Source organism: Suillus subalutaceus (assembly GCF_016647625.1).
Source record: "Suillus subalutaceus strain FC151 chromosome Unknown DFJ58scaffold_70, whole genome shotgun sequence".
NCBI lineage: Eukaryota > Fungi > Basidiomycota > Agaricomycetes > Boletales > Suillaceae > Suillus > Suillus subalutaceus.
In genome coordinates, this window is record NW_024540319.1 from 176079 (window position 1) to 202385 (window position 26307).

The window sequence follows — 26307 nt, forward strand, 5'->3', positions numbered from 1 at the left end:
AGAGTAGCATACGAAACCGAGATAGCTGGAGTGCAAGAATACCAGGGTCATTTTTACAAACATCAGGATGAAAGAGGATCGCAGATCAACAACTTGTGAATATATACCAGACGACAGCAATACGACGTAGAACTACACACCAATATGAATGAAAACCATCCTCTGCTCGAGCGGCACTTTCGTCTTCACGGCGTGTGTAGCACGGTTGAGGGCCCAGGCCGCCCTCGTACAGTCCATGACAATACCGGCACCATCCTTCAAATCCATGAACATATATTTGTAGAACGCTTCAACGACGTGTTTTGCGACAGCATCGTTGACCTCCCACAGCGTGCCAATGACGCTCTTGAACCCCGAAAATTGGAGACCAGCTGCAAGATGAATGACTTCATCAGGAGTTTCCTCATCCCCGACGGCGGTATGACACGCTGATAAGAACGCGAACTCGGCGTGCGGAATATCTTTGTCCATTACATCGAGCAGCGTCAAATGTTCATCTCTCATGACGAAATGAGAATTGTAAGGCTGCGTAGGGTCTTGCTTGCCGTGACAAGCGAGGTGCACCCATGTGTTCTCTTCCAAAGCTTGGAGTGCACCTGCTTGTGTTGCTTCATCGCCAGAAACAGTGATACGGGTGGCAGTTGCAGGAACGAACTTCTGGACAAGCTCGAGCTCGCTGTCCACAGCCAAGAGGGCCTTGCCCTTCCCTGCACCCGGTTGACCTTGTCCGATTGTCGCGAAGGATGGAGTGACACGCCTCTTCATCATCTGTCTAGATCTGACCAGAGCCGAAAGTGTCGGTGTGTAAGAACAGATGTAGAGATCCTCCAGGCATGGCTCCTTGGAGCCATCTGCCTTTGTCTGAAAGGGGTGAGCTGCATGGAGAGGAATAGACGTGAAAGCTGCAGTTGGACACAACCAAATTCGAGAGCGGTGCTTTAGTTTGAGGACGTTCTCGAGTACGTTGACGATGGGTAGCATAATCGCGTCCCATACTGTCCGCAAGAGGACTATTAGATCGTTACGCGGTACTTTTGGGCCCATGATAGACGCGTGTCGTATTGCCCTGGCGAAGCGATCTTTGAGATTATTCAGTTCTGTGAGAGAGACAGACGGCAAGGAAACATGATGGGGGTCTCCTGACGTCGGGACGATGATGGCGCTGCATGAATATTGACTGGCAATGAGGATGATGACCGGGCCATGTCGTGCTGCCGCTTGCAAATCTTCGTACGAGGGTGGGAGCAGGAACCGCGAGAACGCTTGGAGATCACGTATCTCAGCTACCACAGCTTCCCATTGCCTTGTAAGTCTCCTATATTTTGTTGCTGCCCGATCAGCTGCAGCTGGGTCAGCGCTGCCTGCAGAACCCTGAGCATGAGATAGGCGCTTGCTGAGCTCCGAGAGCTGTTGAGCCAGTTGCGGACTTGCAGACTCCAGATCTTCCAGCGGAGTCCTGAGCCGAGAAGCCAGCGACCACTGCTGGCCACGGCCCTGCTCCACAAGTTCAATCGCCTGTCGTAGATTGCCACTACGTATCGCACATGAGGCTGCATCTACAGGAAGTGATTGTGCACCATAAAAAGCGGTTGCAGCCTCTCGCCGTGAGGTAATCGACGATCGCGTCATCACGTGGCTGTTGAAAAGCTCAAAGCACATCTGGTATGCTTCGAGGGCAGATTCATGTTGATAGACTTCTGTTTGGCGAGCCCAGTCAATAGCCTCCAAGATGCGTTCTGGGAATCCTTGAGTGGGGTGCTGCGATGCCAGTCTGAAGTTCTCCACTGCAAGTGATAAATCAGCGGGGTCGTGCTGTGTCTGGTAACGAGACATATAGGCTGCCCGTAGCCTGAAATAGGAGTAGTGTCTGTCCGGGTGCAGTGAAGGCAAAGCCTCCAATGATTCTTGACAAAGATCAATGGCCTCCTCAACATCTTCATTCTCCCGAGTGTGCATGAAACGAGAGCAGAGCGCCGAGCCCAAACTGTAAAGATTTATATGACGATCTGGATGGTCAAGCGGTCTTAACCGAAGAGATTCGCGATACCGATCAATGGCCTCGTTAAGATCCTCGCTGACATCCAATTTGTCATGTCTGGTTATGAGCGCGAGGGCGAGGTTGTTAAGCGTGGTGTCACGACCTGGATGCCCAGGCGGGTGCAATGTCAGTGCCTCGCGATAGAGGCTGATGGCTCGGGTGATGTCATCAATGTCACCATGTTTGTTGAAACGGGCGATAAGGGCGCCTCCTAGGCTGTCCAATGAGTGATCACGATATTCGTGCCCAACAGAGCGCAGACGCAGCGCTTCTTCATACAAATAAATGGCCTCGTCGAGGTCATTAGGTTTGCCTTGGTGGTTAAAACGGGACACGAGTGAGAGGGCCAAGCTGTTCAGGTAGCCACTGCGGTCAGAATGTCCCTCAGGGCACAGAGAAACGGCTTCACGACGAAGGTGAATGCTCTCATCTATATCATCAATGTTGCCGCATTGTGTAAAGCGTATAGAGAGAGCCCATGCAAGGTTATGAAGTACTTTGGGACGGTGTTGTTGGCCCACAGGACAGAGCCCGACCATGTTTCGTCGAAGGTGGATTCCTCCATCGTATGCGTCGATTGGAAGACTGCTGATCACATAACTGACCGCACTGTCTCCGCCAATGCTACGAAGGCAGGTGCCCTCTGGACAGAGGGGCAGTAGCTTGCAGCACAGCTGCGCAGATTCGTGAATGTAGGCGGCGGTAGACTCCTTGCTGTAGCGCCAGTTCAATGCTGTAATGAGATTATAGAGGCATGATGCGTGATCGGGGTGACCCTGCGGACGCAATGCAAGGGTTTCACGGAAGAGGGAAGTGGCGGTATCGATGTCTTGAAGATGGTTTTGAATATAGCCTCGAAGGCGGGCATACGCGAGGTTGGTGAGAGCTGCTGCATGATCAGGATGGCCGACTGGACACTGTTCAAGAACCAACTGAAAATGCTGCACAGCATCGTTCAGGTGAGAGACCGTCTCGCTTGTCACGTATTCGGCAAGTCGTGCGTGGCCCGCATCTGTTTCTCGAGTGATCTCACTGTATATGAGGGACTACAGTTGGTGTTCCGTCAGCAAAGGTTGACAGCGGAAGCCAGCGTCACTCACATCAGACAGTGCGCTGTCCTCATCGTCGCAAGCGTGTACAACGGCGGCCTTCAGCGTGAGGGAAGGGTGGACATCACGAACAGGTGGGAAGGATAGATCTATGAGATGTCAGTATAAGTGCATAGATGATAAGTAAGTTACTCACCGAATGGCTCATCTACATGATCGAGCAGCTCATCCCACGACATTTGAAGTTTCCCGATGACCTCTCCATTGCCTAGCATTCGACCGGCCTCATAGGACGCCCTGATCTCCATTGATAGTGCAGGTGAGGCATGTGATGATCTACAAACCGAAGATCAGCTATCGTGTCGCGTCAGAGAGTCTCCATGGACTTTACAGAGTCACAGTATCCCCCCACGCTACAGATCGATCAGATGATAGGACATTGATGGCCGATTTCCAACGTTTCTGGGAGTCGCCATTGATGGATACGTAGATGCCAGCGGGAATGCGCCCAGAAGGGACTTGAAGATTCTTTCCACTGATGACTGTAGATAGAGCGTGAGGATCATGAAATGGACATGAAGATGATATGGAGTGACTTACCTTCAAGTCTGATATATCGGCTTTCTGAGCTACTAGGCATGATGGTGCGATGAAGCAAAATGACGAGGATCGAGGATGGGCTGAGCTGTGGGCGGAATGAGTGGGAGGGGAAGACAGGGATTGGGATATGGGAACTGTGGATGGATTTCTGTGGAGAGGGAGAAGTGGAGAGGTTCAGGGTTCAGGTCATGCTGCACGTGTACTTCCATGTTGTCGAGGGCTGTTTGGCACGATAGACGCTGGTATGATGCACTGAGCGCTGAGAAAGATGGCCGGCTATAGTCTTAGCGGGAGAACCTACGCTAAAGAAGTAGAGAATGTCATTATTAGTCTGCAGCGTCAGCAGCCCGGCAAGGTCGAAGGAGACACGGGAGTCTCAGAGCGTCTGGTAATGGTTGCTGCTCCTGCATTTTTATCACGAAGTCGTATCACTCATTCAGCACAAAGGCAACATTGTGAATTGAGTGTATTGCCCAAGGTAATGGCAAATGGAAACGATGAAGGACAGAAAAGCTGGACGATTCCGTATGACTCAGTGTCCGATTGAGCTGATAATGGCATGGGGAGGAGGATTGAGCGTTGTGGAAACACCAGAGAACGGTTTGCAAGAGCATGACTCGGACAAGTCGGATCCAGATTCCAGGTGCCATATGAGATAGCTGAATGCAGCAGCGGACAATATAACTATAGCTAGTGACGAAAAGTGTGCCAACTGCGACTTGAAACAGAATGAGCAAAGGTGACAATCAAATCTTTGGTAAACAAGCAAAAGTATTGCCAGTGCCACCGACTTTCTTAGACTGTTGGACTGACGGAACTTTCCGCGAGGACGTCAGAAGCGCGGCAAAGGCTTGCTGCGATACACCCTACAATATTTCCTTCATCATGGCAATTGCTCTTTCAGGCCTGTTGTCCATCATATATATATCAAGGCGCCCATGCAAGTACGTGCTCTAGCCTACTATAGTCTTCCAGTACGTCTAATTTTAATCATAAATCTCCATGAGCTCATTATCTTTTATGCCATTTATTTTAACAGAATGTCCTCTATCCTCTGGCCCAGATACCCGCCAAATCCTCGATCATGTGATCCTCTCCATCCTCCCTCACGACCTTGGTCAAACCTTGCATCCATCCATCTTGCTAGACTCGTGACCAGCCCCTCTATGAGGCCCTCTATCGACGGTTTGCCTCATAGAGGGGCTGGTCACGAGTCTACCATCTTGCCCGGAACATCTCAACAGGGCATCGATGCCGAGATATCTATCCTCATCCTCGAAGGTGGCCTGCATCCTCATTCATCTCTCCTCTGTGAGCTTTTCAAGGCGGCCTCCCTTTCGATGATATTTACCTCCAGTCCACCATATTGAAGTACCTCAGCACCCCCCGGCCCCCCTCTCAGCTCATCGTCGATCCGTGGCGCTTGTGGTGATTTTTGTAATTTGCGTTCCCGTGTCCTTTATTCGAGATCTTCCATACGCATGATTCTTGGTCTTGTTGTATGCGCTCCAACTTGACAATCACAGCTGGAACCAGCCCTTCTTGACTCGGAAGTGAGTGTCACACCATTGTCATCGTCGAGGTAGACTTCTCATCCCACTCTAACCACAGCCCGAACGGAGTTGATCATGAACTCCATGGCATGCCAACAACAATATGCCTTGATTAGCGACGCACTATTTTTGCTTGGTGTTTGAATATCGAGAAAGATGGAATGGCACTAAAAATATATCAGGGAGAAGAGCGGCGCATGAATGAGACTCGTATCTGGAAGACGGTCTAGAGGAGTTCGTCAAGGAGCGCTCGGACGTGGGAGGACATGTTTTGTATCTGCCTTTGCCTCATAGGTACGTGCATTCGACGTTTAACATCCGCGAGAAGTGCTAAAATAAACTCAACAAAAGCTATCTATACCTATATCTCGTGCCCTGCAAGATTCATTCAGAGTATCACTACTTGTATGACAATATTGCATCGGATTCCTATGCCACTATGTCATTTAGAACGAGGGACACTGGCTCACTGTGATGCCAGCCGCAGCACCACAATATTCCATGGGACTACGCTTGCTGGTGTCTTGGGCTATCTCGCTATTCACGGTTAGAGCCGGTGTGCAGAGCTTGTCTCCGTCGTAGGTCCGACATTCCGTTTCAACGGCTAGATCGATGCCTCTTTGACGATTACGATGGGTGTACATGCGACTATGAAGCAGCTCAAACACTATCTGTAAAAAAACACCTTGGCTTATACTGGGGTCTTGCCTGTACATATGGAATTCTGCTTACGAGCATGATTCATCCCGCTGGCCAAAATCTTGGTGCATACACCTGTTGATGCATATTCGACATTCGAACATCCTAGCCCTCGGTAGAGCATGTCGAAGGGGACAGACAGAAGGATATCAGTGTTATGTTGCGCTCTGTTGCCTTGGCAGTACTCAGTGCAATGAGGGACTTACTAGACGGCAATTTTATCTTTGAGAAGTTGAGCACAGGCCGGAGCGTTAAACTGGCCGAGGGATATTAGATGGTCGTTTTTCCCTTACAATGGTAGTAGAAAGGAGAAGTATCGAGGTCACTCTTGCGATGAGTCAAACTCACTGGTGCTTTCGGTCGACAGCACTCCTTCCTGGCACATCGCGCATAATGCACCAAGAACATATAATCGAGCATTGAATAAATCTGCGAAAGACTCTAGAGTAGGCGATAACACGATAGGGGATGCGAAACAGGAAGAACATGACCCGAAGGGTGATCCTACAATCGGAAAATGCTACACCGCAATGGAAAAAAAAATACAAGGGTACGGTAAAGGTGCACTGACGGATGAAAGCGATACGACATAAGAGAATTACACACCAATATGGATGAAAACCATCCTCTGCTCGAGCGGAACTTTCGTCTTCACGGCGTGTGTAGCACGGTTGAGCGCCCAGGCCGCCCTCGTACAGTCCATGACAATACCAGCACCATCCTTCAAATCCATGAACATATATTTGTAGAACGCTTCAACGACGTGTTTTGCGACAGCATCGTTGACCTCCCACAGCGTGCCAATGACGCTCTTGAACCCCGAAAACTGGAGGCCAGCTGCGAGATGAATGACTTCGTCGGGTGTCTCTTCATCCCCGACAGCAGTATGACAAGCGGATAAGAATGCGAACTCGGCGTGCGGAGTATCTCTCTCCATTATATCTAGCAGCGTCAAATGTTCATCTCTCATGACGAAATGCGAATTGTAAGGCTGTGTAGGGTCCTGCTTGCCATGACAAGCGAGGTGCACCCAGGTGTTCTCTTCCAAAGCTTGGAGTGCACCTGCTCGTGTCGCTGCGTCCCCAGAAACAGTAGTACGTTTGGCCGTTGCAGGGACGAGCTTATGGACAAGCTCGAGCTCGCTGTCGACAGCCAAGAGTACCTTGCCTTTCCCTGCGCCCGGTTGACCTTGTCCGATTGTCACGAAGGATGGAGCGACACGCCTCTTCATCATCTGTCTAGATCTGACCAGAGCCGAAAGTGTCGGCGTGTAAGAACAGATGTAGAGATCCTCCAGGCATGGCTCCTTAGAGCCATCTGCCTTTGTTTGAAAGGGGTGAGCTGCATGGAGAGGAATGGACGTAAAAGCTGCAGTTGGACACAGCCAGATTCGAGAGCGAGATTGTAATTTCAGGTCATGCTGGAGGACATTGACGATGGGCAGCATGATCTCGTCCCATACTGTCCGCAAGAGGACTATTAGATCGTTACGCGGTACTTTTGGGCCCATAATGGACGCGTGTCGTATTGCCCTAGCGAAGCGATCTTTGAGATTATTCAGCTCTGTGAGAGAGACAGACGGTAAGGGAACATGATGGGGGTCTCCTGACGTCGGGACGATGATGGCGCTGCACGAGTATTGACTGGCAATGAGGATGATGACCGGGCCATGGCGTGCTGCCGCTTGCAAGTCTGCATACAATGGCGGAAGCAGGAACCGCGAGAACGCCCGAAGATTACGGATTTTAGCCACTGCAGCTTCCCACTGCTCTGTAAGTTTCCTGTACTCGGTTGCTGCCCGATCAACAGTAGCTCTGTCGGTGATGGTTGTGGAACTTTGGGCGGCATTGGAAACGCGCTTGCTTAGCTCCAAATATTTGTGCGCCAGTTTCGGATTTACTGACTCGAGATCTTCAACTGGAGTCTTGAGTCGAGAGGCCAGCGACCATTGCTGGCCACGGCCCTGCTCCACAAGTTCTACTGCGTGTCGTTGATTGTCACAGCGGATGGCACATGATGCTGCATCTACGGGGAGTGTTCTGGCATCATGGAAGGAAGCGGCAGCCTCGCGCCGTAAAGTTGCCGACGATCGTGTTGCCAAATGAGCATCCACAAGCTCAAAAAATGTCAAGTAGGCCTCAAGCGCAGATTCATGACAAGAAGCTTCAGCATCAGAAACCCAGTGCCAAGCTGCTAGAATCCGCAGTGGAAAGCCCTGGGTAGGGTGCCTTGACGCCAGTCTGCAGTTCCCCATTGCAAGCAACAAATCAGCAGGGTCATGTAGCTCTCGGTAACGAGCTAAATAGGCTTCCTTCAGCCATCTGTAGCTGAACCATCTGTCCGGGTGCAGTGAAGGTGAAGCCCCCAACGATTCTTGGCAGAGAGTAATGGCTTCCTCGATATCTTCATTCTTCCGAGTGTGTGTGAAACGAGAGCAGAGCGCCGAGCTCAAATTCGCAAGAGTCAGACCACGCCCTGGATCGTCAAGCCGCTTTAACCGAAGGGATTCACGATACCAATGAATGGCCTCCTCAAGATCCTCACTGACATGCAATTCGTCATATCTGCTGTTGAGCGCGAAGGCAAGGTTGTGAAGTATGATGTCACGACATCGATGCCCAGGTGGGCGCAACATCAGTGCCTCGCGATAGAGGCTGATAGCTCGGGTGATGTCGTCAATGTTGCCGCATTTGTTGAAACGGGTGACGAGGGCGAGCCCTAGGGCGTCCAATGAGAAATCACGAGATTCGTGCCCAATAGGGCGCAGGTGCAGCGCTTCTTCGTGCAAAGAGATGGCCTCATCGAGGTCATTAGGTTTGCCTTGGTGATTGAAGCGGAGGTTGAGTGAGACGGCCAAGTTGTTTAAGTATGTCTCACGGCCAGCATGTCCCTCTGAGCACAGAGACACCACTTCACGAAGGAGTTGTATGTCCTCGTCTACATCATCAATGCTGCCGCGTTGATCGAAGCGTACATGGACCGCATGTGCAAGTGTGGCGAGGGCTCTTGGACGGAGTTGATGGCCCACAGGACAAAGCTCGAGCACGTTTCGTCGAAGGTGGGTGCCTTCATCGGATGCGTCGATTGGAAGATTGTTGCATGCGTTGATCACATAACCGACCGTACTGTCTACGCCCACGCTACGAAGGTAGGTGCCCTCTGGACAGAGGGGCAGTAGCTTGCAGCACAGCTGCGCGGATTCGTGAATGTAGACGTCGGTAGACTCCTCGCTGTAACGCCAGTTCAATGCTTGAATGAGATTATAGAGGGATGATGCGTGATCTGGGTGACCCTGCGGACGCAATGCAAAGGCTTTCGCGGAAGAGGGAAGTAGTGGTATCAATGTCTTGAAGATGGTTTTGAGTATAGCCTTCAAGGTGGGCATACGCGAGGTTGGTGAGAGCTGCTGCACGATCAGGATGGCCGACCGGACACTGATCAAGAACCAACTGAAAATGCTGCACAGCATCGTTCAGGTGAGAGATCGTCTCGCTTGTCATGTATTCGGCAAGTCGTGCGTGACCCGCGTCTGTGTCTCGAGCGATCTCGCTGTCTACGAGGGACTACAGTTGGTGTCCCGTGAGCAAAAGTTAACAGCAGAAGCCAGCATAACTCACATCAGACAGTGCGCTGTCCTGATCGTCGCAAGCATGTACAACGGCAGGCCTTCAGCGTGAGGGAAGGGCAGACATCACGAACAGGTGGGAAGGATAGATCTATGAGATGTTAGTATATGCGCGTGAATGAGAAGTAAGTTACTCACCGAATGGCTCGTCTCCATGACCCAGCAGCTCATCCCATGACAATTGAAGTTTCCCGATGACCTCTCCACTGCCTAGCATTCGACCGGCCTCACAGGACGCCCTGATCTCCACTGATAGTGCAGGTGAGGCATGTGATGATCTATAGATCAAAGATCAGTTTTCACATTGCGTCAGAGTCTCCGTGGACTTTACAGAACCACAGTATCCCCCCACGCTACAGATTCATCAGATGATAAGACACTGATGGCCGATTTCCAGCGTCTCCGGGAGTCGACACTGATGGATACGTAAATGCCTGCAGGTATGCGGTCAGAAGGGACTTGAAGATTCTTTCCACTGATGACTGTAGATAGAGCGTGAGGATCATGAAACGGATACGAAGGTGATATAGAGTGACTTGCCTTCAAGTCTAATATATTGACTTTCTGAGCTACTAGGCATGATGGTGCGATGAAGTGCAATGACGACGATCGAGGATGGGCTGAGTGATGAGCGCAATGGATGAGGGGGGAAAACGAAGGTAGGGATATAGGGAAGTACTGTGAATAGAGTTCGGCTGAGAAGGAGAGGAGAGGTTGATCAAGGGTTCAGTTCATGCTGCACGTGTATTTCCAAGGGCTGGCTGGTAGGATAGACGCTGGTATGATACACTGAGCGCTGAGAAAGATGGTCGGCTATATATAGTTGTGTTAGCGGAGAGCCTGCACTAAAGAAGTAGAGAATGACATGATTGGTCTGCAGCGAAGGGGACACGGGAGTCTCAGAGTGTCTTGTAATGGTCGCTGCTCCTGGACTTTTATCACGGAGTCGTATCACTCATTTAGCAGACAAAGGGAAGGTAAGGTAAATGAAAACGATGCAAACCGCTAAAAATAGCAAGCACGAACGATTCTATATATACGACTTGTCCAATTTAGCGTGCCGTGGCATGGGGAAGAGGATTGAACGTTGTGAAAACACCAGGAAACGGTTTGCGAGAACATGACAATTCGTGGCGCGTTGAACGTTAAAACATTGAAGTGTTGCCCATTCCATTTGTTGGTTCGTCCAGCTGGAAAAAGAAGCACAGCCACTCAAATATTCTTGAATTTCAATTTACTCCCCGCCGTCTTCAGGACCTTCCCATATATAACCCTGTCCATTGTCTTCACAGCTGATATACCTTGGAAATGTAAATGTATGAGCATTTGAAAAGTGAATTGATACTATTTGATCTCCGTCTAGGCCTAGGCCTCATCGACATCCTTGACTTGGAAGGTGGACCGTCCCCATCGATTCCTTCATCTTCGTCGATACCCTTACATGTACGATGGATCCACTCCTCATCTTCATTTGGTCCAGTCGCCTAGTGCATTGACAAACTGATCGGTTCGCAACCATTCTTCGGTCCCTTCTACTTAGCTCAACCTCAATATCTGTATCACTTGTTGTTAGGCGTCTCTTTGTCTCGACATTGACAACTTGGAGGGCCGATTTATCAAACTCAAAGGTGGGCTAATACGATCTTGCTATCTGTTTACTGATATTCAAAACCTATCATCTAAAGTCCGAACTAGTGCAAAAATCCCCGCGTCCGTCCGCACCCCACAGACCCATATCCATGTGACCGTTTATCAAAGTCGACTCGAAAGCCACTCACAATCACCCAGATTCATCCGACACATGAATCACGCGATATTTTGAAGCATCTATTCACCTTATGAAGATCTCCAGCAATTCTTCGTCCTGTCGTGAGCGCTTCAGCTCGACGATTGGAATCAGAAGGAGGGCTACAAGCGCCATCTTGAATTGGGAAGAGAAAGAGACCATTGAGCACATGATCATTGTTGTCGGGAGCTCGTCCGCAGCACCTATAACCATGAACATTTGACCCTAACTGCCCCAAAACACACATTCAAGGCACGCCCTCCTAAAACCCACTTGCCACCTTATTCTAATATGTATCATTGTACTAAATCATCTACCATATCACAATGTCCCTGCAACAATCGAGCACACTGCCCTTGATCATTATTTTCATACTGCTCCAGTGGCACGTCCACGACTTGGTGTGCCGCATCTTCGAACATGCCTGGTGGTAGGGATTGATGGAGGAAATCAATGGTTTTTCCTCCGTCTTTGACGTGCTCTGCGAGTGTGGACATGGTGTCCGCCTTGGTAATTGCGAGTCCGCATAAACCTATTCCGGTTCCTGCCCGAAAGCTACATCTTTGCCAAATCATTCACGCACTCAAAGATTTCCTTCATGTTCGCACTGTTCACATATCTCGCTCGCTTACTTGCTTGCCCACTCCCTGCAGCTTCGTGTACACCCTCTTCTCAGACGCCCTCCGATGCGTTTTCTAACTAATAGCCAAATCCAAAATGGCCAAGACAGGATGCCAGGGTATGAATGACGCACGACAGGATACTAACTTGGCTGCTCGCAGGTTCTATAGCGCATCACCTTTCATCTTTTCGTGACGCACGCGTTTTATAACCAGCTCACAGCGAAACACATACTTGACAACTCTATACCTCTTCCTTTCAACCTCACATGCACGTTGAACCTTCTCCGCATGCAGGAGGAATACGTCAAGTTGAAGAAAGTCGTGAGTGCGCTCTGGTGCAGGTCTGGCTCCTGTTTATTTGACAGTGGCCCTGGGTCGGTGCTGGCGCCAAGGGTGAGCAAACCAAAGAACTCAAAGAACTCGAGAAGAAATTGATTGCGAGCGAGGCAAAGGACCGCAACTTTGGTGTGTTTATCAGTCCTTTGTGTGTTGAACTGAAGATGGGCCCTGCAAAAACACTTCAAAGACTACGCATGCGCACCATGGGTCTTCTATGACTCCGTGAAGACTGTTTTTATCTCGACCCTGCAGACTATCTCCTCTCCCTCACATTCAGTTCACCTCAACCTGCTCCTTCTCCTTCGTCCGCGATGACCGCTTCATCATAAAAACCATCCAGCACGCAGAATACAAGTCCTCTCTCCACATTCTCAGGCAGTACTAGGAATACGTAAAAGTAAACCCTTATACGGTGCTCAGTCGGTTTCATGCTCTTCGTTGGGTATTTGAAGTACGTCTACACTTCCTCTTCTTCCACGTTCATATGACACATAGCCCTCAGTCCCACCCATCCGACGCAAAACCCTGCATGGAAAAACAGAGTCTCCTGAAGCGACAGTTATGCACCGAATCATGGTCGCGCATTGGCGCCCTTTAAAAACGACGCCGAATCTCACAGCTTTGCCTCCTTGGATCTTGTCGATAACTTGGTTGCGATCTAGTTGCGATATTGAAAAAGGTCGGTTCACTCCCTTTGGCGGGTTTATGCTCGGTCACTTATGCAGAAGGAATTCATCTCTGAGGTAAGATACTTATTTTGCGCGATGCTGAGCACTTTGGGGCGATAAAATTGGTAGTGGTCGTTCTTCCCTTACTATGGATCGGGAGTAGAGACCAGAAGGGCTGAAGCCAGTCTTGCTATGAGCTAAACTCACTTGTGCTTTCGATTGATAGTACTCCTTCCTGCCACGTTCCCCCTGCATAATGCGGGAAGAGCATATACTCGAGGATTGAATGAATTTGTGAGAATCTCTAGAGTAGACGATAGCACGATAGAGTATGCAAAACACGAACAGTATGACTAGGAGGGTGACCCTACAATTGATGGGTGCTACGCAGGGATGACAAAGTCCAAATTCGCCAGTTTGTATGGTAGAGGCGCAGCACTACTACAGATGAAAGCAATACGACATAAGAGAACTATACACCGATATGAATGAAAACCATCCTCTGCTCGAGCGGCACTTTCGTCTTCACGGCGTGTGTAGCACGGTTGAGGGCCCAGGCCGCCCTCGTACAGTCCATGACAATACCAGCACCATCCTTCAAATCCATGAACATATATTTGTAGAACGCTTCAACGACATGTTTTGCGACAGCATCGTTGACCTCCCACAGCGTGCCAATGACGCTCTTGAACCCCGAAAACTGGAGACCAGCCGCGAGGTGAATGACTTCGTCGGGTGTCTCCTCATCGCCGACAGCGGTATGACACGCTGATAAGAACGCGAACTCGGCGTGCGGAATGTCTCTATCCATGATATCAAGCAGCGTCAAATGTTCATCTTTCATGACGAAATGAGAATTGTAAGGCTGTGTAGGGTCCTGCTTGCCGTGACAAGCAAGGTGCACCCATGTGTTCTCTTCCAAAGCTTGGAGTGCACCTGCTCGTGTTGCTTCATCGCCAGAAACAGTGGTACGGGTGGCAGTTGCAGGAACGAGCTTCTGGACAAGCTCGAGCTCGCTGTCAACAGCCAAGAGCGCCTTGCCCTTCCCTGCACCCGGTTGACCTTGTCCGATTGTCGCGAAGGATGGAGTGACACGCTTCTTCATCATCCGTCTAGACCTGACCAGAGCCGAAAGTGTCGGCGTGTAAGAACAGATGTAAAGATCCTCCAGACACGGCTCCTTAGAGCCATCTGCTCTTGTTTGAAAGGGGTGGGCTGCATGGAGAGGAATAGACGTGAAAGCTGCAGTTGGACACAGCCAGATTCGAGAGCGGAATTTTAATTTCAGGTCATGCTGGAGGACATTGACGATGGGTAACATGATCGCGTCCCATACTGTTCGCAAGAGGACTATTAGATCGTTGCGCGGTACTTTTGGGCCCATGACAGACGCGTGTCGTATTGCCCTGGCGAAGCGATCTTTGAGATTAGTCAGTTCTGTGAGAGAGATAGAGGGCAAGGGGACATGATGGGGGTCTCCTGACATCGAGATGACGATGGCGCTGCATGAGTATTGACTGGCAATGAGTATGATGGCCGGCCCCTGGTGCGCTGCCACTTGCAAGTCTGCGTATGACGGCGGGAGCAGGAACCGCGAGAACGCCCGAAGATCACGTATATCAGCCACTGCAGCTTCCCACTGCTCCATAAGTTTCCTGTACTTGGTTGCTGCTCGATCAGCAGCAGCTCTGTCGGTGATATTTGCAGAACTTTGGGCGGCATTGGAAACGCGCTTGCTCAGCTCCAGATAATTGTGTGCAAGTTTTGGATTTGCTGACTCGAGGTCTTCGACTGGAGTCTTGAGTCGAGAGGCCAACGACCATTGCTGGCCACGACCCTGCTCTGCGAGTTCAACTGCGTGTCGTAGATTGTCATGGCGGATGGCACATGAGGCTGCATCTACGGGCAGTGATCTGGCATAATGGAAGGCAGCGGCAGCTTCCTGCCGTGAAGTCGTCGACGATCGTGTTGCCAAATGATTGTCAAGAAGGTCAAAATATGTGTTGTAGGCCTCCAGCACAGATGTATGACTGTGTTGCTCTGCTGCGGCGACCCAGTTACATGCTGTTATAATGCGGGATGGAAAGCCCCGAGTAGGGTGTCTCGATGCCAGTTTGAAGTTCTCTACAGCCAGTGACAAATCAGGAGGGCTCAGTTGCACTCGGTAACGAGACAAATAGGCCTCCTGCAGGCACATGTAGCTGAGATACCTACCTGGATGCAGTGAAGGCAAAGCCGCCAGTGATTCTTGGCAGAGATCAATGGCCTCCTCGACATCTTCATTCTCCCGAGTGTGCGTGAAACGAGAGCAGAGCGCAAAACCCAAATTGGAAAGATTTAGATGGCGCTCTGGATGGTCAAGCCTCCTTAACCTAAGGGATTCACGAAGCTTATCAATGACCTCGTTACTAAGATCCTCGCTGACATCCAATTGCTTATGTCTGGTGTGGAGCGCGAGGGCAAGGTTGTTGAGCGTGGTGTCACGATGCGGATGCCCAGGTGGGCGCAACGTCAGTGCCTCATGATAGAGGCTGATAGCTCGGGTGATATCATCAATGTCACCACGTTTGTTGAAACGGGTGATGAAGGCGCCCCCTAGGGTGTTCAATGGGAAATCACGAGATTCGTGCCCAACAGGGTGCAGGCGCAGCACTTCTTCGTACAAAGAAATGGCCTCGTCGAGGTCATTAGGTTTGCCTTGGTGATCGAAGCGGTGCACGAGTGAGACGGCCAAGTTGTTTAGGTAGCTATGATGGTCCAGTATGTTCCTCTGGGCATAGAGACACAGCTTCACGACGAAGGTGAATGCTCTCATCTATATCATCAATGTTGCCGCGTTCTGTAAAGCGCGTGGAGAGAGCCGATGAAAGTTTGTCAAGTGCTTTTGGACGGAGTTGCTGGCCCACAGGAGAGAGCTCGAGCATGTTTCGTCGAAGGTGGATGCCTTCATCGGATGCGTCGATTGGAAGATTGTTGATAACATAACTGACCGCAGTATCTACGCCAATGTTACGAAGGTAGGTGCCCTCTGGACAGAGGGGCAGTAGCTTGCAGCACAGCTGCACGGATTCGCGAATGTAGACGGCGGTAGACTCCTTGCTGTAGCGCCAGATCAATGCTCTCATGAGATCATGGAGGGATGATGCGTGATCGGGGTGACCCTGCGGACGCAATGCAATGGCTTCGCGGAATAGGGAAGTGGTGGTATCGATGTCTTGAAGATAGTTTTGAATATAGCCTTCAAGGCGGGCATCCGCCAGGTTGGTGAGAGCTGCTGCATGATCAGGATGGCCAACCGGACACTGGTCAAGAACCAACTGAAAATGCTGCACAGCATCGTTCAGTTGAGAGACCGTCCCGCTCATTGCGTATTCAGCGAATCGTGCGTGGCCCGCATCTGTGTCTCGAGCGATCTCACTGTCTACGAGGGACTACGGTTGGTGTTCTGTCAGCAAAAGTTAACAGCAGAAGCCAGCGTCACTCACATCAGACAGTGCGCTGTCCTCATCGTCGCAAGCATGTACAATGGCGGTCTTCAGCGTGAGGGAAGGGTGGACACCACGAACGGGTGGGAAGGATAGATCTATGAGATGTTGGTATATGTGCGTGAGTGAGAAGTAAGTTACTCACCGAATGGCTCATCTCCATGATCGAGCAGCTTATCCCACGACATTTGAAGTTTCCCGATGAGCTCTCCACTGCCTAGCATTCGACCGGCCTCATAGGACGCCCTAATCTCCACTGATAGTGCAGGTGAGGCATGCGATGATCTATAAACCAATGATTAATTCTCGAATCGCGTCAGAGAGTCTCCATGGACATTACATAGTTACAGCATTCCCCCACGCTACAGATTCATCCGATGATAAGACACTGATGGACGATTTCCAGCGTCTGCGGGAGTCGACATTGATAGATACGTATGCCCCTGCGGGTATGCGGTCAGAAGGGACTCGAAGGTTCTTTCCGCTGATGACTGTAGATAGAGCGTGAGGATCATGAAATGCATGTGAAGGTGATATGTAGTGACTCACCTTCAAGTCTGATATATCGGCTTTCTGAGCTACTGGGCATGAAGGTGCGATGAAGCAAAATGACGTGGATCGAGGATGAGCCGCGCGGTGGGCGGAATGAATGGGATGGGAAGACGAGGGTAGAGATATGGGGAATGTGGATGGAGTTCAGCTGAGAGGGAGCGGAGGAAAGGTTGAGAGTTCAGGTCATGCTGCACGTGTATTTCCATATTGTCAAGGGTTGTTTGGTACGATAGACGCTGGTATGATACACTGAGCGCTGAGAAAGACGGCCGGCTATGTAGTGCTAGCGGGAGAGCCTGCACTGAAGAAGTAGAGAATGTCATGATCGGTCTGCAGCGAAAGTAGCGCGGCAAGGTTGAATGGGACACAGGAGTCTCAGAGCGTCTGGTAATGGTTGCAGCTCCTGGACTTTTATCACGGAGTCGTATCACTCATTTAGCACACAAAGACAAAATTGAGAATCAAGTGTATTTCGCAAGGTAATGGCAAATGGAAATGATGCCAACCACTGAAGACAGCAAGGACAGAAAAGCCGAACGATTCTATACGACTTGCCCGATCAAGCTGATAGTGGCATGGGGAGGATGATTGAGTGTTGTGGAAGAACGGTTTGCGAGAACATGTCAAGTCGGTGCCATATGAGATAGCTGAATGCAGCAGCGGCCGAAAAGCGTGCCAACAGCTGAGACTTGGAACAGAATGAGAAAAGAGCTGCAAACATGACAATTAATTCTTTATGATACCTGGCTGGTAACATTATGTCTGCCGTTGAATGAGGCATGTCTCAAGCAAAGGGCAGTGAGTGAGCTGGGCGTTGAGCTATTTGCTTTTCGGTTATTGCCGAAGATGATCGATGAAATATATTCAACTCACACCGCTGCAAACAAGGAAGTCCGACATCATAGAAATTTAAAGATGGGTTCACTCACCCGTTCTTATCGATCCCTGTCCTCATTTTTACTTTGGTCATTATGAAGACTCCATGCTCAGCGCCTCGACAATACCACCAGCACTCCCTCTTAATTCATCATCGATCCGTGTTGCCTCTCAATCTTGCCATTGTAACTTGGAGGCTTGATCCGGGTAGGTCACTTAACATCTGATCTCGCCATTCGTTTGATGGTTTTTACGTTCTATTTCCGCACCAAAAATCTCGAAGTCCACCGTAGGAATATCCCTGTCCGTCAAACTTGAATCCAAGGGGATACTGGCAGGCAGCCATCCGAGTCCCGCCATTCGACATATTTATACCGTTGGACAGTCCCATCAACCCTCCACACATCTCCTTTACTCAGGATCTCCCATTACTTCTCGTCCTGTCGTAACACGCGCTCTTACGGTTCGAGCTTGACGATTGGAGCTACAATTAGGTCTTCTTGAATCGGAAGAGAAGAAATTAGAGTGGTGCACGATCTATATTGCCGGCATAGACGTTTCATCCCACTCCACCCACAGCTTGAGCAGGGCGACCCATCGTACTGAATGACATGCCACCAACAGTATCCTTTGACCAGGCGATTTTCCGGACATCGAGGAAGATGGCGACAAATCATACTATTTTGTAGGAGAAAAGAGCAGCGGATGAATGAGTCTGATATCTGGAAAAAGGCAGAGAGGAGCTTGCCTGAGAGCATTCGAACGTTGGAGGACATGCACTCTATATATCTTTGTCGCACAGGTTCGTGACCTCGACATTTACAATCTGCGAAAGCGCTGTTTAGAATAGCGAGACTTTGAAAACTTAAAGTGATACACTTGTCATTGCTTCAGGCCCCGCAGCAATACTTATCCTCATTGCCAAGCTAAGGTTGCACTCTCCATATCCTGATGGATCACTCCGATTCATATATTCATGAAATGTTCCATATCTTATTCACTTGAAGTTGCAGTGCAGCAACCGCCTCGTGCATGTCAGTTCTGCGACAGGTGTGTTATCTGCTTTCTCGCCTATGAATTCCCTGACTTCCCGTTAGGCATGACGAGCAACGTCGCTGCCGCTGCAAAAAACATATCAAGGAAGGGTAACAGGGAACCGCCTCGGTTATATCATGACCCTGTCAAGATGTCTGAAGGTCACAAAAGAACTAAGTACCATCAACGCGACTGCGACTTTTCTGGACAACAGGTAGTAGCGACCGGGTGTTATGATAAGACAATACGCATATGGAAGCAAAGGGTGCGTCGATCGAAACAACGGGCTCCGGATGTCGTTGGTGTTCTCTTGCAAAAGCAATAACTATCTGTTTGCTACAATTCTATCGACTTGGTGAAATCTGACCACATCCTTCGCTAAGGGGACGCCATCGGTGTAGATAACGGAATACGACCGCATGTAGGGTTTTTTTTACCTCCGCTGGTTCCAGATAAAGGAGAAGAACTTGGGTCTACCACTGCCAATCTATGCCGGCGAACAGGGGGACACTATTCTTGATCGAACTGTTGTTCCTCCTCCCAGGTATAACGAACTTGATCGTTCATTAGATTGATTTCTTGAGACGGTTTTCTAGGGCCCGAATCACCCAGCAAAAGGAGAATCAATGGCAGCAGAGGTAGGACCGTCTTGCACCCTCTACAGTGCGATCATGGGGTGTTCGGCCGCGACTTTTTCTCCAGTTTGTAATTTTATTTCACGCGTCTATCAACTAAATTAAATACGATCAGGGCGTTCAGAACGTGATGTATCTGGTTTCAAGCAGAGATTCAATGGTGTGCATGAATGTTTGGGCCGAAAATCACTGGCATCATACTTGGTGGGGCATAATCAATGCCAATGTACAGGTGATTCGAACATGATACAGCATTCTGCCATTTAATTGGGATGTTCTTGTGTGATGAACGAGTACGGACTAATAGTTAACAACATACGCTAAGGTTCACATCCTCGTTTTCTGTCAAGGTCGTAGCGGTTGGTGCAAGTCTGTTCGCTTCTGATCCCATCACTGTAAGATGGTTATTGGAGAACCTCGCAGGATAAGTACTCGACCATTCGCATGGTGCCTGTGCACCAATTTGGAATCCGCATTCATCCTAGCTGCTCCAACGTTACGCACCGAGTACATCTAGGAGCCAATGTGGATCCGGTGCCACATTGTCATTAACCGCATTTGAATTGGGAAGACGAATAGTGAGGTAGCGAGAAACCGGTGAGTGCAGATGACAGTCCCAGCTAATTTCAAATGACATTAGAATAACATAAGTGCTTCGTGGCATGCAACGAACCTCAGCAAGAATTATTGGATGAATTGTGATCTGGACGGGCCAGGATGTTCTAGGCATTAAAATGATACGCTAACTTGAGATCTGGGAGTCAAGGGAGGCGCATAGACTCACCTGCATTGCAGTGGCAAAGGGGGCAAGCTACGATAGGCCGACGACACGAGTATGTGCGTGACTCGCACGAATAAAACCTACTCACATCTGTAGAAATGGTCAATCAGTGCGGTGTTGTTAAGTTTGACATGTACTCTACCTGTTACATTCAAAAATACATGTCGAGCGGCTTCGCGGATGCCAGTCGCAGTACATTTCTTTTGAGCGTCAAGTCAGCACTTCGGGTGACATGGAGATACAGAATGATCAGTGGGTGGCCACACGGACGCAATGAAAGCGCATCGAGGAATATGGCTATAGTAGAGTCAATATTATGAAGGTCCTTGCGAATGTAATGTCGAAGGCGGGCCTACGCGAGGTTGGTGAGAGAGGCGGCACGGTCAAATTGTTCAACCAGACACTGATCTAGAAAAAAACAGGAATTGAATTGTTTAGCCTTGCCTGTCATGCGACAAATCGTATGTGGCCTGCATATGTGCATGTGAAAACGTACATGCAAGGATGGACTGCAAATTACATGTTGTTAGTAAAAACTGAAGGGGTGGTGGACGGTATCGTTTACATCAAGCCGACACTAGTATCCTGATTGTAGCAAATCTGTACATCAGCGACCTTCAGCATGATAGAAGGGTGGACACTACGAATGGGTAAAAAGGATTGATCTATGACAGGTAAATAGATATGTATGAATGCAAAGCAGACCACGTACCCAAATGTTCATCTCCATGATCGAGCAAGTCATGCTACGACACCGTTTATTGATGACTTTGCCATGTCACAATATTCAGGCCAACTCAAGACATCCGATGATAACCTACATGATTCATTTGGTAACCTGTAATGGGACGGTGAGTACTGGAAACAAGTCTCTGTGGAATCCTTTATGAGATCATGGTATCGCCCACGCTACAGAACGATGGGACTCGGGACTCGAAGAGATTACTTGCAGTGTCTAGTCGAGTCGACATTGATAGACACGTAGATGCCTGCAGATGTAAGGAAGGAGGGGAAATAGAGAAAATATTCGCTTGTGACTGTAGATTCAATGTGAGGATCACCAAACAAATTTGAAGGGTAATATGGACCGACCCACCTTCGAGTCTGATAGGTTGACTTTCCAAGATGATGTGTTAACCAGGTGAGGACAGGCTGTGGGTGACGCGGAATGAGCGGTAGAACAAAATGAGACTAGGGATCAAGTTGAGGAGTGTGTCTAAAGTTGAAGCGAGCAATGTGATGGTTAGTTAGTAGAATCATATGTGTACACAATGCAAACAGTACTTATAAGCAAACTACTGAAAACGACGTCAAGAGTGTCGAATATATGATCCGTGTCCGATTGAGCTGATGTGACATGCAGTGGATGATTGCATGAAAAGAAAGCCATGCACAGCTGCAACGGAACTTTCCGCGATCGATCGATCAAGCTTGACTTGTTCTACATAGTATACTACGCCTCGCTCATCCATATATACCCCGGTATGTCTAATGCGCATTATCTTTATGACATTTATTTTAACAAAATGTCCTTCTAGGTCCGTCTTCTGGCCCAGATACCCGCCAAATCCTCCATCAGTGAACCGGTGAACAGACTAGAATATCATAAATAACTATATATAGCTAACAATCGCAACAATTTCCATAAATCTGGTGGGGGGGTTTACTTTGCAATGTTTGACCTTGTGAAGGAAAGGCGATTTTTTAAGTTAGCCAGCCACGCTGGCTTAGCCTCGATGCGCCGTTTTATATGTACACTGGTCTATGGACAAAAGATATGACACGAGTCAATAAATTGAATTCTAGATCATGATTGTCGAAGCAAACCACCAAGGTTCCCACTTGCATTGATGTAATGCCCTTGCGCAATGATGAAAACTGAAATTTTTTGTCTTACGTGAACGAGTGTAGTTTGCTGTGACACGAGCCAATGCTGTAAATTTTGGATCATAATTGTCGAGACAAAGGGCCAAGGTCCCCACTCACATGGGTGAGATGCTCTTGTGCAATGCTGAAAACTGTGAAATCATGTCTTGTATGTATGAGTGCAGTTTGGTTATGACATTTGAGAATTTAAATTTTCACCGCAACGCTGGACTTTCAAAAACTGATAGGTCAGAACGCTGTATGGAACGAGATATTGCCATGCTGCTTAAGACTTTCAGGTAAGTTCCTAATTCTGCACACTACAGTAAAATTCTTCTACCAGGCAAAGCCTCTGGTAACTAACATCATGGTATTTGATTATCAAATTGCTTTTGCGGAGCGAGTCAGAGCATCCTGGGCAGCTTTGGCAAGGACAAATAATGTGGGCCACTAGTATTCTAAATTCATCCGATTGGGGGTAGCACAGTGTTTCACAACATGGACACTGACGAGCAGGATCATGAAGTTCCAAGGAGATCACGAAGTATGTCAATTATTTGATATAGCACTTACATTATACCATTGCTCGGACGGGTACTATTTTGAGCGATTCACAAATGCTCATCATGAGAACAGGTCATACCAGATAAGCAATTTATTCCACCAATTCCGCTATCTACTGAACTGTATTTTCATACTCCAATGTTCACCACAATTCCTTCACCCACCCGATGCACCTCTGTTCTTTGGGTATGTCAACCAATCTGACTCAGATCCATATTGTCATTGACCTCTTCGGCTGAGTGAATTGCATTCAGATAACTTTCGGCGGTTTGATCGTGCGGCTATGCAACATATATTTTTTGGCGCAGTCTATACTACAGTCGTATAAAGGGAGAAATGCCTTGTCGCCGGGGTAGTACTGTGCCTTGTAACAAATCCTGTAGTAGTCAGCATGATGAATGGTGCGATTTTGGACTGCCAACCGACCCACTCCAGTCAGAGATCATGCATGACTTCCTCGACAAAGGCTATTATAGTTCAAGACCTTTTGATGGCCGTTCGCGAAGCCACATGCCATCTTTCTGTTAGCGCAGTCGTCGCTATTGTCGGATGAATCAAGAATTTCTTTGTTAGTTTGCAGCATTGAACGTTGCAATAAATTCTGTAGCGATTAGCCTGTTCAACAGTATAAAATCCAACTGACAATTGTCGCACTAATGGTCTCTGATATCAAACAGCTGTTGCTTGTAATATTCGATTTTAATGAATGCAGAATTCTTGGATTACTACGCGCAATAGACTATAACAAGTTAACGGGCAAAGGAATAGGTGTAATGGACAAAGAACAGCGGCGGGAAAAACAAAAGTGTATTATCATTCTGAGTCAAAAGCGGCATCCTCCAGCTTCTTCCTCTGTTCGGCTAGTGCATTGACAAACATCTGAGATACAACATCGGGCGTCAGGTCGTTGCAATGATTTGTTCCAAAAATCTTCCTAAACGGCGGTGTCAATAATCCGAACATCCAAAGAAGCGACGAAGTCCTTACCTAGTCCACCACTCGAGAAGCTTATCCACTTTGCGTTTCATGACAGGGCCAGGGACATTTTCAAAAAAGTCTACAGTGTTGCTCCAAAATGCTTCATAGTTGAAGTCGCCATCCACAGTATGCCAAGATGTTACACTTGATAGAGCGAAACAAACCTTCCTCGTAAGGTTAGACACTGGACATAATAACAATAATAATTGCTCACTTGACACACAACATAAGCGATAGCACGAGGCGTGACTTTCTTCATATTAATGATCGAAGTGACGCATGTTTTAACCTTCATCTGTTCAGATTTCCGCCGGGCGTGCCTGCTATTCTCGAGAATATCAGCTCCATAACCATCACCTTCAGCTTCCCTTGCTGAGGAAGGTGATGTGAAGATGGCTTTGAAAGCCTGGAGTGTAATGAGCAAAGATGGTATCATGAATATACCGTGACCACTAACCAGAACCAGAAGCTTCGACTTGAGGAAACCTTCTTCGAGGTCGTTACGATTGACTTGATAGTTCTCATATACAAATAATGGCCAAGAGTTCTCTGACACAATGTATTCTGACGTTCTGTCGCAAATACCAACCTTGACACTGGGTCAGCATCAATGCCTGTGATGGTCAAAAAGGGTTGGCAATCACCTATCATTTCCCCAGTCTGTTAAGACCATACTCAAGTGGTATCGGATCCGAAGGGCTTCGGCCTCAGCTCGTGCGCTGTGCCCCTTTCCCGAGTCTTGCCCCTTATTTCAGAGTACTAGAGTATCGCGTATATTGAGACGGGTAAGTCTCGTAACAGATCCGTTATGACTTCTGGATATCGAACGTATATAGTAACGGCTAATCCGGATCGGATCCGAACTAGAAACTAACGGGTGAGGACTGTCTGAAGACAGAGATGGATGTATAGACTATAGGAATCAATCCTAAGTCTCGGAGTAGACAAGAGTATTGTACTCAAGTCTGGATGGATAACGGAGGGACTTAGAGTCCAGACAGAATGAGTGCAATCTAAGATGATATTCGAACTGATCTACTACAGCGCATGTACAAGGGTTTATATACTACGGATAACTAATGGAATGATCAATAAGCAAGGACGCGAGGCTATGTACGAAGTATAAGCAAAGTATGTGTACAGCATATCGGTAAGTCGGATGGATAACGAATCATAACCGGGAATGAAGTCTAAGCTAAAGCGGATCAGTAAGTGTAGTGGATCAGTAAGCATAACAGAAGTAAAGGATAACCGGTATACCGGTGTACAGGAATGCCGAAAGGAGATGAACGATAGTTAGAGTTATATGAACAGGACATGAAACAAGGATTAGATCAGATCTGTGGACCAGACAACGGATATGTCCATCGGATCTGGATCGGATCTGAGATCCGGATCTTCGGATCTGTACCCGGGAATATGGTATATGACACAGTCCCACTCAGCAGGGCAGAGTAACTTCCCACAGATATCACTTGCAAAGCCGCGTAAATGCTTGTCATTTGGCTTGATTAGAGGAGATGGGCGAAATTCCTGATTTACCCAGGTAGCGACAAGCTCCTTAAGACTGGAGGTATCGTTGCCGCGAGCTGCATCTGCTCCTTTCTTGAGCTATAAAACAATTAGTATGCAGCGCGTGATTTTGTTAAAAAAAATTGCTGGCCTTCTTCAACATGTCTTCCATATCTTCGTGGTCAAGGTCCCCAAGCTTCTCGTGAAACCACGGTAGCACCTGCGAGCATTCAATGTAGCCACGCTGTGAACGATCTTGCCTGTACCATAGAACTAGAATAATCATTTTTTTGGAAAAAAAAAACCGACAACCTACTCCGTGGTTGATTCCGCCGACGAGCGAAACTCATACCTGCGATCGTTTTCGGCGATCAAGTCCTCCAAGTTGTGGTAAAGGATGACTAGTCGACGAATCGCTCTGCCTTGTGCCACGTAGAAGGTTGTCTTTCTTTAAAAATCAATCAATACCAATGTAAGTGTGTTTAGCAACACAGTACACTTACCTTTGCTTACCTCCATTTTCTTGCCGCATCGTCGCGAGCTCTTCTTCCAAGGCGGCAATGCGACGTTTGGCCCTTGCCTTGGAAGACGTAAGCATGGGTTGAGTCGGATCTGGGTGTATCACAGGCTGATTTCCTGTGGAACTCACCTCACCATCAGATGAGGCCACAGTTGAGTCGGGAGTGCTGCCAGCAGACGCGAGGGATGTCTGAGTCATCGCGGGGGTAGAGTGGGAAGGGGGGTAAAGGAAAGGTGAGGTGATGTAAAGGCGAGGTGATGTAAAGGAGAGGGGAGGTAAAGGAAACGCAAGGTGAGGTGAGAGGGGAGGTATAGGCGAGGAAAAGTAAGAGGGAAGGTAAAGGAAGAGTGAGGCGAAATGAAAGAGCAAGACGAAGTGAAAGAGCGAGGCGAAGTGAAAGAGCGAGGCGAAGTGAGATGGGAGAGACTTTGGAAATAGCCACCTTTAAATACAGTGTTCACAGGCTAGTTCCAAAAAAAGTGAATTCTCATAATTGTCAGTGTGTGAAGCAGTTGCAAACAAG

At 48.6% G+C, this 26307-nt stretch overlaps 4 protein-coding genes across 4 annotated transcripts; all 4 read right to left on the reverse strand.

Moving 5' to 3' along the window:
- Positions 1 to 17: 17 nt before the first annotated feature.
- On the reverse strand, positions 18 to 3920 carry DFJ58DRAFT_442864 (CHAT domain-containing protein). Its single transcript, XM_041380432.1, has 5 exons — positions 3688 to 3920; positions 3479 to 3629; positions 3284 to 3423; positions 3139 to 3236; positions 18 to 3084 (listed from the first exon to the last, which is right to left on the reverse strand). The coding sequence occupies exons 1-5, from the start codon at positions 3725 to 3727 to the stop codon at positions 133 to 135; spliced, it is 3381 nt and encodes a 1126-aa protein (XP_041242738.1). The 5' UTR covers positions 3728 to 3920; the 3' UTR covers positions 18 to 132.
- A 2410-nt stretch (positions 3921 to 6330) lies between these two features.
- Positions 6331 to 9653, reverse strand: DFJ58DRAFT_442901 (CHAT domain-containing protein). The gene is made up of 2 exons (XM_041380433.1): positions 9557 to 9653; positions 6331 to 9502 (listed from the first exon to the last, which is right to left on the reverse strand). The coding sequence occupies exon 2, from the start codon at positions 9406 to 9408 to the stop codon at positions 6538 to 6540; it is 2871 nt and encodes a 956-aa protein (XP_041242739.1). The 5' UTR covers positions 9409 to 9502; positions 9557 to 9653; the 3' UTR covers positions 6331 to 6537.
- Positions 9654 to 13452: 3799 nt separating this feature from the next.
- Positions 13453 to 17054, reverse strand: DFJ58DRAFT_888191 (CHAT domain-containing protein; the record flags this gene model as incomplete). Its single annotated transcript, XM_041394687.1, has 6 exons — positions 13453 to 15727; positions 15765 to 16411; positions 16466 to 16563; positions 16611 to 16750; positions 16806 to 16956; positions 17015 to 17054. The coding sequence occupies 6 exons, from the start codon at positions 17052 to 17054 to the stop codon at positions 13453 to 13455; spliced, it is 3351 nt and encodes a 1116-aa protein (XP_041242740.1).
- Positions 17055 to 23587: 6533 nt separating this feature from the next.
- Positions 23588 to 24425, reverse strand: DFJ58DRAFT_729273 (uncharacterized protein; the record flags this gene model as incomplete). Its single annotated transcript, XM_041385727.1, has 5 exons — positions 23588 to 23708; positions 23762 to 23916; positions 23967 to 24158; positions 24210 to 24348; positions 24397 to 24425. The coding sequence occupies 5 exons, from the start codon at positions 24423 to 24425 to the stop codon at positions 23588 to 23590; spliced, it is 636 nt and encodes a 211-aa protein (XP_041242741.1).
- Between the last annotated feature and the right edge of the window lie 1882 nt (positions 24426 to 26307).

Excerpts from the sequence above, each read along its gene's own strand:
- DFJ58DRAFT_442901 (XM_041380433.1), bottom strand. The coding sequence starts at position 9,408 with ATGCTGTGCAGCATTTTCAGTTGGTTCTTGATCAGTGTCCGGTCGGCC.
- DFJ58DRAFT_442864 (XM_041380432.1), bottom strand. The coding sequence starts at position 3,727 with ATGCCTAGTAGCTCAGAAAGCCGATATATCAGACTTGAAG. Across the intron at positions 3,424-3,478 it reads TGGGGGGATACTGTGACTCT|ATCATCACATGCCTCACCTG; the intron begins GTAAAGTCCATG and ends TTCGGTTTGTAG. Across the intron at positions 3,237-3,283 it reads TCATGTAGATGAGCCATTCG|ATCTATCCTTCCCACCTGTT; the intron begins GTGAGTAACTTA and ends GACATCTCATAG.